General features: G+C 35.3%; 1 protein-coding gene across 2 annotated transcripts in view; it reads right to left on the bottom strand.

Annotated features, from left to right (window-relative positions):
• Window positions 1-2,460: 2,460 nt before the first annotated feature.
• The window catches only part of RSBN1 (round spermatid basic protein 1), a 39,603-nt gene continuing 25,418 nt past the window's right edge, over window positions 2,461-16,645 (bottom strand). For both annotated transcript variants that reach the window (XM_061186160.1, XM_061186161.1), the window contains 5 exons: window positions 13,019-13,156; window positions 12,564-12,706; window positions 5,620-5,787; window positions 4,246-4,354; window positions 2,461-3,606 (listed from right to left, as the gene is read on the bottom strand). In XM_061186160.1, coding sequence (XP_061042143.1) covers window positions 3,133-3,606; window positions 4,246-4,354; window positions 5,620-5,787; window positions 12,564-12,706; window positions 13,019-13,156 — 1,032 coding nt within the window. In that variant the 3' untranslated portion in view covers window positions 2,461-3,132. The remainder of the gene's footprint in view (window positions 3,607-4,245; window positions 4,355-5,619; window positions 5,788-12,563; window positions 12,707-13,018; window positions 13,157-16,645) is intronic.

Raw genomic sequence — 16,645 nt, 5'->3', positions numbered from 1 at the left:
TATATGATAAGCCCCTTTTTCCCCCTACAAGAGCTTTTAATATTAGTCTACTGTTATTCCAACTATCTCTAAGGGGAAAGGGCACCTTTCAAAAGTCTTTAAATTCAAAATAATAAAGTACCAGTGAAACAAATTCTAAGTACTAAATTAGCAAATTAAAAGTACAATTAAGCCTAGGAATTCATTTTTAAAGAGTTAAAAACTTTGGAAGGGAAAGAAATATGTCATTTTTATTATTATTGCTTTATGAATTTGGGATACTTCTTTGAATCATAATCCTACTCCTAGTGTATCTTGGTAATTATAGAATGACTTCTGGGGCAGGGGGAAGACTTTTCTCCTGATTAGTGAATACCATAAAATCATTCTAGTTACTAAGTTTACTCATTTACTGGGTCCTTTCCATAAGCACATTTAAAAAATATCCCTCTGCTCCACAAAATACTAAAACTTATAGCCACATTCTGCAAGTAATCTCAAAGAGCTGGCACAACAGGTAACATACCAAAAAAGGAAGATCAGCTTACATTTCAGTTACAACTTCACTGCCATCACTACTTTACAAGTCAGAAGACGCCAGATTGTTCCATGCCTCACTCCACCAAACCAAATAATTTAATGATTTTAGAAAAGTTGCTATCATTTGTATCACTAAACTAGGATACAGCTTTAAAGAAGTAAGAAACTCAAAACTTGCGCTTTTATATTCATCAGTCTTTAAAGCATGCTATTAAAATCTAATACATAAGACATTCAGTTCCCAGATACATTACTAGCTAAATGTTTCTCTCTCGGTTCTATTGCAATTCTAACATACAATGAATTTATTAGTACATGATTTTAAACATTTTTATACTCTTTTAATATGTTATATTGGAGTTGAGGGTAGAATGTTTTATAAAAAGAAAATGGGGATTTGCTTTTGATTGTAGGTCTTTGCAGATCCGCTGGTTCCTGAGTGATTATACACAGTGATGGCTGTCAGGAGACAGTCTCCTTGTTTATTAGCAATGACCAGCTTAGATGACAGATGGCATCTGCTGCTGGATGGCAAGTGGGAGATGGGGAAATCGGATCTTGGAAGACAAGAAAAAAAATTTAAAGTTTTTGCTTTAACAACCTTGTTCTTCATGATTATTTTAAAAAGCAAATGTTGCCTGAGAAGAATTTTACTTTGCACAGCCTGGTAAAGCTCTATGAAATTCTTCTGGACAGAAAAACAAAAATAAGAAGTAACCCAAACCCACATACTTTGTGATTAACCCCTTCCCCCTAAAATAACAAAATAACAAAAAACACCCTCAAAGGCAGGTCCCTTAAAAACTAGCCTTGATAAACCAGAATTCACCCTAAAATTTATACCCAAGATTTTAAAACACCCCTGCAATAATCACATTACTGTTCATACCATTCTAATTACCTTATTTACAAAGATAACTAAAAACCAACCAACATCACTTCCAATTCATAAATGGTTTACATCGAAATGTTTCTCTATTTGTCTTCATCCTTTTTAACAGAGAATACATACATATACATATATATAAGGAATAATACAGATTCTAACTAATCACTGCAGTATTTGCTGATGGTTACTTTTCTATCGGTTTACACAGTGACCTCTATACTTTGCTAATATGCATTTAACTACACAACAATATTGCACAAAGTAATATTTATATAAGATTTAACCTATTTCAGAATATTTTAGAGAAAATTCATATTTGATATTTCAAAAGATGCAGCTAAGTTTTCATGGTGACAGACATAATAAAGCAGCATCTTTTTTTGCCTATGTTAATGTAAATATTCCAAATCTCAACCTCCAGGAAAAAAAAATCTCCAAATTGCACTATAACCAGGTAGATACAAGAATCTGGTCTTAGGTGTGGGGAGTACTCTTCCTTTAATAAACAAAAGGCCTATTGTATTATTAACTAAGAGAAAGTGAAATGTGTATCCCATTAACATTCTAAAATAATAGAAAGTTAAGACTACACTAGCTATATGAACTGTGCCTGTTCGAAAAAAAATGGTTAAATACTCAGGCACTAATAAGGATTAGGCTACCTGAAACTCTAGGATGAAGTCTAGTGCCATAGTCTTTATCAGACAGTAGCAACCAGAGTAATAATAAATAAACCCAGGTATTCACCAGTTGAAACTGTGAACTGAAGTATCTCAACAGGTCTTTATGATGAAGAGGTTGATGCCAAGTGACAAAAATAGTTTTTCCTAAGTTTCATGCACAAAATATGGCAGCCTCATCTGAAAGATAGGTATCATTCTCTAAGTTTGATACTCGTGATCAGTTTAGGAAGCAAAAGTATCCACACAGAATGTGAGGATGCTAGGAAGCAGAACAACAGAGTATCATGTCAACATTATCTATTTTACCCAAAATATCTTCCACAGTTACCATGTATTCTAGAAGAGATTAATGAACCATGGAGAATGAATGACCAAGGACTATTCATCTTTAGATATTTTTAATTGAAATATCCACTGGGCTTTAAATAACAGATACAAAAAAAGACAGTTTGGATCAGAAAGTGCTGTGCTTTCTCTTTAGTTAAGAAATCAGAGAGCCACTGAATTCCTTAGAAACTATCTGTTCTTTATGGTTGGAACTAAATAACTGACTTGCCCATGTACAAGATGCAGGAATTCTTTCCTGCGACCTATGCCATTTTTACTGTAGAAATTGAATCTGTGCCATAAAAGCACAAGTACTAAACCATAAATCTGATCTTCTATCATAAAAACAGCAAATATGGCAAGAGACAAGGCAAGATAAAATTAAAGGAAGTGAATTATTTACCAAATAAGAATCTGTTATTCCAGAGAATTCTCATTTTGATTTGAAGAAGAGATTGAATTGTTACCTCACACCTTAAAACAGAAAGTAGCAGCAGACCCACTATTACATACTGTACTAACGGGATAAGATACAACTCTTAACTTTGCATAATCTGTGTAAAAAAGATATGCTTGACATTTGTGGAATGTCATTTCTCTTTATAGAATTATAGGCAAGATTTCTCCAATAAAACTTAACTTAAGCCAGTTATAAAACTATAACTTCACATCAAAATTTAAAAAAGTTAAAAAATGTGTTTGAGTATGTACACATCACACAGGAGTGCTTGAATGTTCCTGTAGATCGTGTTGCTGGTCAGAGTCCAGTCTACTTTCCACCTTTAAAACTGGAATAGGCTGAGTCATCTGATCTTGCTGTAGATTAAGTTCAGATGAAGGTGGGAAGGACGATGAAGCAGTTGTCAAAAGCTGCATCTCTGTGCATGTTTCCTCAGATTCAGTTTTTATTCTCACACACTGGGAGTCAACTTCTAATTCTTTCTTTCCAGTTAAATCACAGTCCACGTTAGAACTGCTTTCTGTGTTTTGAGAGGCTTCCACAACAGGGTGGTACTGTTTCAGCCTTATATGCCAGGCTAAGCTGCACACTGCTGACACTGTTTTGAACTGATGAATGACATTTCTAGGGATGAAGTAGATATCATTGTCGCACAGCTGAATTCTAGCATAACGAATGCCTTCCCGCCTCATTTGGTTTAGTTTCGCTTCATCCACCCACTGCACACACTGAAGAGAGGAAAAACGTTGCATGAGATTTTAAAGTAAAATATGTAAAGATGTAGTCAAATAAAATATTAGAATTAGCACAGGAAAACAGTAGGATCAAATTAAAGCTAAACAGCACTGTATGATATACAACTTTCTAAAATTTCCTACAATTCTTGAGACACATTTTTCCTCGTATTTTACTACATTTCTAGTAACAGTACAGGTTAAAATTAGGATGGCCTAGGGAATCATTTAAATAAGTATTTCAAAATGCAACTAAATATCAATATTCTTTGACCCACATAAGGGCAACATCTGTCTGCTCCTTCAGTGTCTTTCAACCTTTTGCAGGTGAGGACACGCAGGGCAATGGAGTTAACAGCTGAGACTGCTCATGGCCAGAACTGAGTTATCCTGGGCCCTCTGACCATCCCAGGCCCACCTGGCATCCCAAAGACTGAAGGATCTTAAGCATTCAGCTTGGGAAGCTCCGTTTTAATGATTTTCAACACCCTCCACAAACAGCCTTTAATAGTAATAAAATTAAATTCACTATCCCATGTATCCAACTATAAGATAAAATGCAAAATTAAATAGGTACGGATACTTATTTCCAAAATCTCACTCAAAGAGTAATAAAAAAGCAAAAGTTATTACCTGGGAAACTGGAGGTTCATGAAGGTCCAACTGAAGTCTCTGTACAACATCAGTAAAATCCTCAGCATGAAAACAAATCACATCTTTGGTTATGCGAGGTTGGTCACTCCTAAGATTAATAAAATTAAGCTTTAGAAACAAGCATCTCATAATGGAAAATGATGACAAATTTCAATCTTCCCGTTCCTGGAACTGCTATACTAGCAAAGAAATAGATGCATAACTCCTAAGGACAAAGTATACATTTGTTTCTTTAGTCAATTTAAAAAAAAAATAAAACACCAATAAAGCATTTTTTTTCAAAATTAAAATTAGTTGTTATAAAACTAAAACATCAATGACTAAAAACAGTTTTATTCTAAACTAGATGCATTTGAATCCTCTAACCACTTTGCCCCACCATCTCCATGCCACCCTATAATGTCATTATCAGGATGGAAAGAAATGGACAGAATACATCTCAGCCACACAATTGTCACACCTTCCAGCTTTCAAAGTAGAGAGGAGAAAAAAGCTAAATGATCTTCAACTTGAAATACTTAACCTGTGACTGAACTATAATTCAATCAAACTCTAATGTCAGATCAAACTCTACAGCAATATTGAAGGCCCTAAAGGCACAAAAACAAAAAACAAAGTAAAATACAGTTTTTAAATATGTTCTGAGCCTTGTTTAAACTGGGCCCCAACTGAGTGTAAAAGGGTGCAACCTCTATGAAAAACAGTATAGCAGTTCCTCCCAAAATTAAAAAACAAATTACCATATGATCTAGCAATTCCACTTCTGGGTATATACCCAAAAGAATGAAAGAAAGCATGGACATGAAGAGATATTTGTTCATAGCAGCCAAAAGGTGGAAGCAACCCAAGTGTCCACTGACAGATAAACGGACAAACAAAATGTGGCATATACATATAATGGAATACTATTCAGCCTTAAAAAGTAAGGAAATTATGACACATGGCACAATATGGATGAACCTTGAGGATATCATGCTAACTGAAACAAGTCAATCACAAAAAGACAACTGTTTGATTCCACTTATATGAGGTATTTCAAGTAGTCAAATTCATAGAAACAGAAAGTAGAATGATGTTTACCAGGAACTGGGGGAGAGGAGAAAAGGGAGTTATTGATTAATGGGTACAGAGTTACAGTTTTGCAAGATGAGAAAGTTCTAGAGATCTGTTTCACAACAACATGAATATACTTAACATTACTGAACTGTACACTTAAAAATGGTTAAGATTTTAATTTTATTTTATGTGCATTTTACCATAATTTTTAAAAAACTGTCCCCAGCCTTTCAAATTGAGTCCACATTTTCTTAAGACAACATTAACCAATCTTGCAGTTGCGTTCCATTAACTTACCATTCACCAAACTGTACAGCTTTCAAAACCCCAACAGCAGCCGTACTCTGCCAGTCAAACCCCTGACCTACATGATCAGCATGCGCTCTTGTCCTATCTTCAAAGAGGACTTCACGGGGTTCACTGGTCCGAGGTAGGTACTGGAGATTTTTAATTTCATTCATTGATCTGTAGTTGATTTGGTTTTGAAGCAAAGAGGGGAAAAAAAGTATTAACAGCAGTAAGGCAAAAAGTCTACTAAAACACCAAATTTTAAATAAGATGAGGGATGAAAAGGGTTCAATGATTTCGATCATCAGCACTTAACACGCTATAGTGTAATGCTGAATGTGATTACCTTCTTCTCTCAGTATGTCACAATAATATAGAAGCTGTATCTTTGATTTGGCACAATTGTAGTGTTTGAATATATAAAATTTAGTTGTCTAGCAACAGAAAATACAACTCAGAGTCCAAGGCTGTATGTCTCTTTACCCTGAGTCATTTTTAAGTCTCAAAGCATTCTACTAGACTTAATTCAAGATGGCAACCTGAGCAACTACATGATCTCCTTCCACGTTAAAAGAGAAGTAAAAGGCTTCAAACTAATGTGGTAGGGGTGGGGGAGAATAGTGGGAGAATGGATGGGAGTATAGGTGAAACAGAACTGGCTATGAATTGATAACTGTTGATACTGAATACATGGGAGTTTATTATATTATCTTCTGCTTTTTTATGTGCTCAAATATAATATGAATATGAAGAAACAAAGGAAATGAATTAGTGAATGAACAAGAGCAACACATTTCTGCAAGATGAAAAATGATTAAAAGTGTCTTGGACTAATGAAACTGAGCAGAGAAAGCCACAGGCCTAGTCTATACAAGAAGGGAATGGCAGCAAAAGAGGCTAGTATGATGATAATGGACAGAAAGGAAGTCAAATGGACAGAAGGAAGGTTGAGAAGGGAGCAAATAAAGTGAAATCTGCACATAAACCTGTCACATGCCACCCTAGTGGTAGAAATTTGGACAGTCAGGCATTTACCCTCATGCAGAAGACTGTGGGTGACCTACCAGCATCCATCTGTCATCTTAATTTCTCTGAAAGATCTCTGATTTTTATTAGGTATCTGCTCCTACCCTATATGGAACCTCATTCACAAGATCCAGAGGTAGATCCTGATGAGTTCTGGCAAATTATGCTAAGCTCATTCCCCTTGCCAGTGAATGATTTAGGAATGAGCATGAACTGATCGATTCTGGCTAGCAATATGAGAGGAAATCTGCTAAGAATTCTGCGAAGCTTCCTGGCTCCTAAAAAAGAAGTAAAGGACAATCTCTTCTTTTAGATATAACCAGATCCAGATGTGATACCTAGAACTGCTATAGCCATCCAGCAACCATAATGGAAGCCATTGTAAATACAAAGCCTAGGCAAAGAGAATGACAGAGGAGAGAAAAGGAAAAGATCTGTTTCCTTGATGACAGCACTCAGTCATTTGACTACATGGTGCCTAGAGTCAACCCCTCTGAACTTCTTGAAATACAGGATAACATTTTATTTTATGAACCAGTCTGAATCAATTTTGTTGCTTGTAACCAAAAGCATCCTCATAAACTTTCAGCCAAAAAAATCCTGCATGTTCTTCTCTAAACACATTGAACTTACCATATGAATAGAACTAACGTAATCCTCTGGTATTTGGACATATCCTTTAATGCACACTTCTATGCCTGTTAACTCTGAAGTGAAACCTATCTATTGACAAGCCTCACTGAAATATAAATAGAATGCCCAGTAAGCCCAATGCTGTGTTCCTAAATTCGAACGGGTCAACCAAGAATCACCAGATATGTGAAAACAGCCTACAGCAGCCTGACAGAGACCAAAATATACAATGCTGAAATGCAAGGATTTTGTCAGAAGACAAAAGTCAAGTAAATGTCCCAAAACTGAAAGCAAAAAGATAGTAAGAAATACGAGGATAATCAAACTGAGGGATCTATTATTCAGCCAACAGTAGTTTCAGAAAGAAATAATAGTGAAAATGAAGAGATTACTGAAGCAACTAAGCAAGAAAAATTCCCAGAAATGAAAGGAGACATGAATCTATCAGTTTAAGGTACCCACCAAACAACAAAAAGGATTAAAAAATAAGAATTAAAAGCCCAAAGACATATCATTATGAAATTAAGCTTCCAGAGAGGAAAAGAAAATAGGTTACTTACAAAAGAACAATAATTACACTGGCATTAAGACTTCTCATAAACAATATTAGATACCAGAAGACACTGGGGCAATGCTAAAAAAAATCCTAAGAGAAAATACAACCTCTGGACTACAGCTAAACTATCAATCATATTTAATGACAGAAAAAGATATTTTCAGACATATGATGACTCAATACCTTCCTTTTCGTAGAATATAACTTGAGTATGTGGTCAAGCAAGGAAAAGAAATAAACCCAGAAAGAAGACAACCACAGGTTAAGGCAGAAGAAACATCAAATGGTAGATAACAGTGAAATAAGCTTTTCACACTGAAGTAAGAAAACACAGAGCTCCAAAAGATTTCCAGGTAAAAAGTGATGAGTTACAGCAGACAGTATGATTGAAATTCTGCATTCTTGAGGGTATGATAAAAGCAAAGAATGCAATGTAACTAACAACATTCTCCCCAAAAAGAGGCTATATAAAAAAGCAACAGCCAAAAAAAAAAAAAAAAAAAGCAATAGCCAAAGTCATAGAGGAGGTCAGTGTGATTCTAGAAAAAAGTAATGTATCTTAAGCAATAAACAGAATAGAAGATAATTAGGGATATGGTCAAGAGAAGTGTATGGTATCACCTCAAAAAAAGGCAATCAGAAACTACAGCAAGGACTTCCCTGGAGGCACAGTGGTTAAGAATCCGCCTGCCAATGCAGGGGACATGGGTTTAAGCCCTGGTCTGGGAAGAACCCACATGCCGCGGAGCAACTAAGCCCGTGCGCCACAACTACTGAGTCTGCACTCTAGAGCCCGCGAGCCACAGCTACTGAAGCCCACGTCCCTAGAGCTCATGCTCTGCAACAAGAGAAGCCACTGCAATGAGAAGCCCGCGCACTGCGACGAAGAGTAGCCCCCGCTTGCCGCAAACTAGAGAAAGCCCGCGTGCAGCAACGAAGACCCAATGTAGCCAAAAATAAATAAATAAATTTATATTTAATAAAAAAGGAAACTACAAGAAAAACAGAATTAAAAAAAAAAAAAATCAGCATGATCCAAATATGAACCAAGCTAAAAAGTGGCATGATTTTCAGTATCTAGGTGAAATACAGAAAAGAAAGATCCTTTTGTATATTATTCCTTTGAGTGATAACAAACCATTGGAACCTTAGAATATGAATATTAGCCTACTAGATGGATCTGCAGTAAACCTACCTACCCATAACATTTTAAATGCCATTTATTGGCTTTCAAATATTAGAATACATCTATTGACAAATCACATAAAGCCTAATTATGGTTTTAAAGCAGAATATGAATTAGCCTCAACAATGTATAAGCACAGCTGACAAAAAGTAGAAGGGAGAGGAAGAGGATAAAGTAAGGCTCATTTAACTATTTGGAGAACCCATAAAGGGAAGAAATCCCTATCTATTATACCAAGAAACTGACAAATTTCCTGTCAAATCCTTAAAACAAAACAAAACAAAAAAAGGCATTAAAAACAGAAATTGTTTTTGCCTCTGGTAAAAAGGTGTTTGCTTCTGGAGAGAAAGGTGGCCAGGATTTTTCATTATAAACCCTACTATACTGTTTGATGTTTTAAAACCCTGTGCATATATTTCTTTAACTCTAGAGTTCATAAATTTAAAGATCATCTTCATTAGCAGTGCCCTTGATAACTAGACAGCTCCTCACATTAATTCCATCATTTTCAGCAACAGGGCATTCTCATTAACACAAAAAGATGACATTACTTTTTAAGTTCTGATGTATTCACTCTAATTCGAAGTGCTTTTGAATGCCCCTCTTAAGAATATTTAATCCCAAGAGAAATAAAATACGATAGCACCTCAGATTAGTTGAGAAATAATAAATTATTAAACAAACGATGTTGCTACAACCGCCTAATTACTTGGAAAGAATATTAAACTAAATTTCTCCCTCTATACTGAAATCAATACCAGGTAGATAAAATATGTAAATACTGAAATCACAGATGTACTAGGAGAAAATGTAGGTGAGTATTTTATAACACTAAATGAGAGAAGGCCTTTCTATTTTTTTTTTCCACACACACACACACACACACACACACTGTATTTTATTTTTACAAGAGATAAATAGACTGACACCAAGCATTGTACATGGAGAGAAGGCCTTTCTAAGTTTGCCACTAAAAAAGAAACCTCAGAGGAAAAGACAGATCTGACAACATATAAATAAAACTCTCTGTGAGTAAAGAAAAAAGAAACTGAAAAAAATTATGAGTAAAGAAAAAACATAAGCTAAAATTAAAAAATGAGAAAAACCTGTAACATAAGAAAAAAAAAGTTAATAGTTACAATACATAGGGATTTTTAAAAACGAAAAACATTCCAATAGAAATATGAGTAAGGAAAATTACGAGGGAATCACAAAAGAAGAAATACAAACGCCTCAAAGAAAAACAAATTAGAATAACACATTTTTGTCCAAACAGATCAACAAAGTTAAATAGAATGTTAGTGGAGAGTATGGGGGAAAGGGTACTATTTTACTACATGGGTAGGAATATAAACTGGTACATTTCTGGAAGTCAATTAGAAATGTATATATACTTTGAGCCTTTAGTAATTTCCACTAAGAAAATAAACATGTACATGCGCAAAGATATTATCTACCTACCTACCTATCAACCAACCACCCAGCTGGCCACAATCAATGATGTGCCATACATGTTTAACAATTGGCTTTAGGGGGGAGATGGCTCATTTGTAGCTGATATGCTGATTTCTGTGGTATAAATACTCACAACATGGCCAATTTCAAGCTACTAATGTGACCTCACTCAATGTGGAATTGCGAGGCTAATAATGCCCTGTGAGCTGGTACAAACTGGCTCCAGCACACCACTGTCATGTCTGTCAAAACACCATTTATATTGAAAAAAATGGAAACAATTTACACTAATAAAGAATTGGTTAGGGCTTCCCTGGTGGCTCAGTGGTTAAGAATCCGCCTGCCAACGCAGGGGACACAGGTTTGAGCCCTGGTCCAGGAAGATCCTACATGCCACAGAGCAACTAAGCCCTGCGCCACAACTACTGAGCCTGCACACCACCACTACTGAAGCCTGCATGCCTAGAGCCCATGCTCCGCAACGAGAAGCCACCACAATGACAAGCCTGTGCACCGCAAAGAAGAGTAGCCCCCGCTCACTGCAACTAGAGAAAGCCCACGTGCAGCAATGAAGACCCAAAACAGCCAAAAATAAATAAATAAAATAAATAAATTTATTAAAAAAAGAAAAAAGAATTGGTTAAATAAATCTTGATACAACCATACAGTCAAAACTACATGGTCATTTAGAAATGATGATATGGCTGCATCTTAATATAACACGTAAACCTAAGGGGGGAAAAAAAAACAAGTTTTAAAGTAAACATCATGTAAAGAATGAGCTAATCTGTGTAAAAAGAAAATTTATGAGTATATATGGACCAAAATTTGAAAGGTTAATGTGCCTAAATGGGTAGGATTATAGATATTTTTTGCCTTTTTACTTTTTTCTATTATCTTTTTTTTTTTTTAAGTTTATAATAATCAGGAAACAAACAATGGTCATTTCCTTTTGGGAAGGATTATAGAATAAAAAATGTATACAATACTTAAGAATTTAGAATATCAAGATTCATCATCATGATGTACAAAAACTGCTATGGTCTAGCAATGTACAGAAGTTTTGGTTTACTGCCATGTTCTACCATGCCACCACCTTGCATTCATAAATAGCTTTTACAAAGTATTTTCATGATTATCTCAAGTACCTAAGGTTATTCCATACTTAGCTCTAGTATTATTCTCCTATGAGCTTTAAGGTAAGGTCTAGCCTAGTCCATTAAAACTCACTTTTGGGTACTTATTTTGAGTTGCTATTTTTTGAGTTGCTAATTTTCAGTCTCATTAAATGAGATTTTTTCATAGTCCTAGAATAAGTTAATCTACATTTGTTTTAAACAAAATAAATTTTGTCTGAAACAATGTTAGGCCAATATGAATTGCTGTAGGAGAATACATCATTGGTTTCATTCAGTAAATACTGATCACTTGCTATGTTAATGAAGACAGAGAAGAATTAGACTGTCCTCAAAAAGGTTAAAATTTATAGTAAAAACCAAAAACATGTAAACAGATCATTAATGAACAGAATGATGTGTGAGCACAGAGAAGAGAATGACTAAATCTAAGGGAACAAAGAAAAGCTTCACAAAGGAAGTGACATCCAAGTTAAGTTTTGAAAATTCGTTAAGAGTTTGCCAGGTAGAGAGGAAGATGGAGGAGGGGATGCCATTCCAAGTAAAAAGAGCAGTGCGAAAGTACAGAGTTGTGAAAGACCATGGTTTGGAAACTGAATTCAGTATGACTGGAGCAGACTAAAAGCAGATACACCTAGAAGAGATACTGTTAGGGCCAGATTAGAAAAGATCCTTGTAAACCACACAAAGGAGTTTAGACCTTTATCTTGCAGGCAGTTAGGACCCAGGTTTTAAGAAAAGAAGTGAAAATTAAATTTGTTTTTTGGAAGGATGCCTCACTCTGGTAACTGTGTAATGAGTTCACTGGACTAAGGAACTGACAGCCGAAAGATTTACTTAAGATAGCTCTTCAAATAATTTAGAAAAATGGTTTTGAAACTGTGCTCAAGTCTCAATCATCTCTATAAGCAACCAACTAAAAAAAAGTGCTTCTGCTTATTTGAGAAAAATAAATGTTTACCGTCGTCTTTTGAAGGGTGACTTTGGCATATCTGCTGTAGGGATCATCTGCTCGCCTGGCCTTACCCACATGATAGGCCCATCATCACTCTGGGACCTACACTGGAGTCGAAGGCTAGAAAGTGTACCCCATGGCAAAGTCATCTGGAAGTCAGAAGAATAAGTCACGTTAAAAAAAATTTTTAGACTATTTACAAGTTAACCCCTCACACCCAAAAGAAAGCTCTAAGGAGGTTATTTTGTGTGTGTGTATGAAGAAAAAAATGTATTAGACAGTAATTTATATGTAAAAAAGAATAATTGAAGTTAAGTATTTTACACCAATAATTTTCTAAACATTTCTACTCAAAACATTGGATAAAAAAATTTTAATAGATAAGATTAGCTTAAAACTTTTTAATGGAAAGTGTCCATTTAAGTAATGATCAGAACTTTAATAACCTGAAAAACACTCACTTTCAGAAATGGTGATTCTTCTAACATATCAAGGAACTCTGGGAAATAATCACCAACTTCTTCATCTACTGCTCCAACAAGACTTATCTGCCGCATAGGACCTGCTCGGTAGGTGCCACAGCAGTATGTCCTGTTGACCTGAGATAAAATGAAAGAGGGGGGAGAAAGGACTGAAGTACACTATAACATAAGAATCAGGATAGGGTATTGTTTCCAATGTTGCTATTTCTTCTACATACTAAGAATTCAACGGTCAGTACCTTGGATAAAGTCAATAGTTACAGAAAGGCACCCTAGCACACTGACAAATACATTGATATATGAACCATAAACAGAAATTTCAAGGTGAAAGTTAGTCCATGGTCCAACGTCTCAAGGAAATACTGAAAACATTAAGATAAACTTCTCTGAGAATGATGATTTTTTAACTTTGTGAACACTTTAAAGTGATCTTTATTAGGAAAAAAAATCAGTAAATAAACAGTTAAACTGACAGGGCAGGGGGAAAAAAAAAAAGACTACTGTCAAATTAATCTTCCATATTCATTTTGTACTCCCTAGCTTGAAAGCCTTCACATCAGGCCAGATACCAGGTTGACTGTTATTAAATCCAATCTCCCAGTACTTCCATATAAGATCCTCCACCCTAGGCAGGCTGATATTTTTCTCTAACCAACTTATGCCATACTTGTATCTATCTGTAGTGATTTTTCTCTTGAATCTGCCCTTCTTGGAATGTCCTCTTTTCTGTCAACCTAAATCTTAATTTTCAAAGATCAGTTCAAGATTTTTCTTCTGAAAGCCTTCCTGATATCCCTTCATAATCTAATGTTACCTGCAAGCATAGACATTTTCTCTGTACCAACTCTAGTAAACTTAGGGCATATTCTATACAAATTTGCAGCCCAGAGAATCCTAACTTTCAAACAGAATCTACCAATTGATTCAATACAAGCTGATATTATTCTTCTAGTCATTTTCATGTATGTTCTTAATATTCCTACCTCCAATTCGGAATAAATGTTTCTCAAATGTAGAGACAGATCCTGTGCATACAGATGACGAGACTAAAAATGCTGGATTCTAACCAGGATTTCCACCTTGGACCAGTAACCTAGCATTTTCTACCTCAGGTAAGATGCAGATTAGGTTGAAAAGCCTAACACATAATTATACTTTTAAATGGTGGGCTTCTATTGAACAGTCAAAAAAAAATTTTTTTAAGAATCACTTCTTACTGTTTCAAATACCACCTCTTTTGCCTCAATAGAAAGCATAAATGACCGTCTAGTATTTCTTACACAGTTCTTTAGTGCTAGTTTTTTAGCAGCATTTTCAGAATCATCCCACTGTTTTTTTTTTTCCATAGACAATTTAATGTCATCCCACACATACACACACACCAAAAAAAGGTCTGAGATCTTATTATCAAATAGCAGAGATTTCTTAATTCCTTACAAATCTTTCCCCAAAAATCTCCTTAGGTGATCCTTAAACAGCAACCACCCAGGCCAGAATTACCTTGCATATATTTGTATGAATTACTTTCCATTCGTTTGTATGATCATCATGCTGTTAAAAGCCAGGGGACGCAGTCTGGGAAAGAGGATGATTATGGGACATAGAGATAAGGAAGCTTTTCTAAGTAAGCATTATTCTAACCTTTCTAAGCCAAGCACCCTAAAACAACTAAAGCAGAATTTAACTTTAGTACAAGTTCTAGGAATAGTATGCTTTCAGGGCTAATAAAAGAAATACCACTCTCCTCCAAATACCTCCCCCAACTATTCCCAATTATCAGAAATTCCTTCCAACAAAGGCTTTCAAGCTATGTGGTAAATGTCCTAAAGATGTGTCACAATTTAAATCTCACATAACTTAAGAGACCAATCCTGAAGAAGTACACTGCCATGTGGTAGTTTTCACCAACTTATGTGGCCTTCTAGCTTTGAGACTATACAACTCTTAATGCATTATTAATTTGAAGGAATTCACATTACTTTAAATTCTGCACACAAAGTGAGACTGAATTAACATTTTTATACAGTACTCCAAGATTACCTAATTTAAGTACCACTAAATTCTACAGCACTGAACTCGAAGACAACGTAAAAATGCAAACACCTAGGATAATTAATATGTGACATGAATAAATATAAAGCATCCTTTCCTATTTGGAAAGAGAAAGTAAACCTGAAGAGGAGAAATTGTTGAATTTATGTTTGCTGAGTCTAGAAATAATCAGCCATTCAATTGTGGCCAAAAAAAAGGTAATAGTAGTAAAGCTGATTAACAGTATCTATCACTTGTATAAAATAATTTAAAAAATGTTAATGTTTGTGATGTATTTAAAAAACTAACAGCACAAGTTAGAAGATGGACAACATTTATGGCCAGAAATTCAACATGTACCAACTGTGTGACACTAATGCCAAACAAGCAAATTACTAATTATCCCCCAGTATCTATTCTACACCCCCACCTTCTTTTTTTTAAGTAACAGAACTTCTTGGGCATATGGCTGCTTGGCAGCTAAGTGTGGTCTGTGACTAAGTTCTGGCCAATGAGATGTTAGCACAAGTCACATATGCAATTTCTAGAGCATATGTAATTAAGTGGCTTGCTCTCCATTTCCTCTTTCTCTCTTCTGAGGGCCAAGTTCAACCATGCACATGACAACACCAAAGGAAATGGCAAAACTTAAAGATAGAAGGAAAGGAGAATCCTAGATGACATCATGGAACACAGCTGCTTACCTCTGAGCTTGTTACTTGAGAAAGAAACTTATTTTGTCCTAGCTACTGTATGTGCGATCTCTTTGTTACGGTGGTTTAGTCTATATCTTGTATACTTTGTACTAAGGGAGGCAATACTCCATATTGCACAGATGACATCTGGAGCATTATCTCCTGCTCTGGGCTAAAAAAAAAAGTCTATTACAAGAGCACACCCGAAAGAGAACAATCAAGATGATTAGTGACTTGGAAACCATACAGATTGGAGGAAGAGTGATGAAATTTAAAATATTTCAAAAGTATTTGACTTGAAATGATTAAAGTGGGGACGCAATAATCTTCAAATACTTGGAAGCTTATCACAGAAGAGTAGACTTATATAGCCTTAAATAAAGAACAAGAATTACAGGAAAGCCAGTATCATTCATTTAATAAAAGTTTACTGTATATTATATGCAGACACTGTCCTAAACACAGATACAGCAAACCAGACCCATCCTTGGCCCCTGGAAATTTACAGTCTAGTAGAGAGAGGCATATACTAAACAAATATTTAATTATAAACTGTGACAAGTCTTCAGGCACTTATAGGACACTATAAAAGAGAACATGGGATGCTGATCTAGGGGATAAACTGTTCCTCAAAGTAACACTGAATTAAAATCTGTATAACAAGTTTAACGGAAATAAAATCCCTTAAGCATCACCCTTTCCAGGGTCTAGAAAAAAGCTAATGATGCTAAACACAGAAAACAAAAGAGAAAAACGAAGATGAGACTGGAGAAACAAGCTGTGGCTGGATTATGGAAAGCCTTGAAGACCACATTAAGAATTGGGGGAATCACTGAAGTATCTAAAGTAGTAAAAGGGAAGTTAATAGATTTGCCTTTGT

The sequence above is a fragment of the Eubalaena glacialis genome, chromosome 3, assembly GCF_028564815.1.
Source record: "Eubalaena glacialis isolate mEubGla1 chromosome 3, mEubGla1.1.hap2.+ XY, whole genome shotgun sequence".
NCBI classification, from domain to species: Eukaryota; Metazoa; Chordata; class Mammalia; order Artiodactyla; family Balaenidae; genus Eubalaena; species Eubalaena glacialis.
The sequence above is the reverse complement of the archived record's forward strand: the minus strand, read 5'-3'. Positions and strand labels throughout refer to the sequence as shown.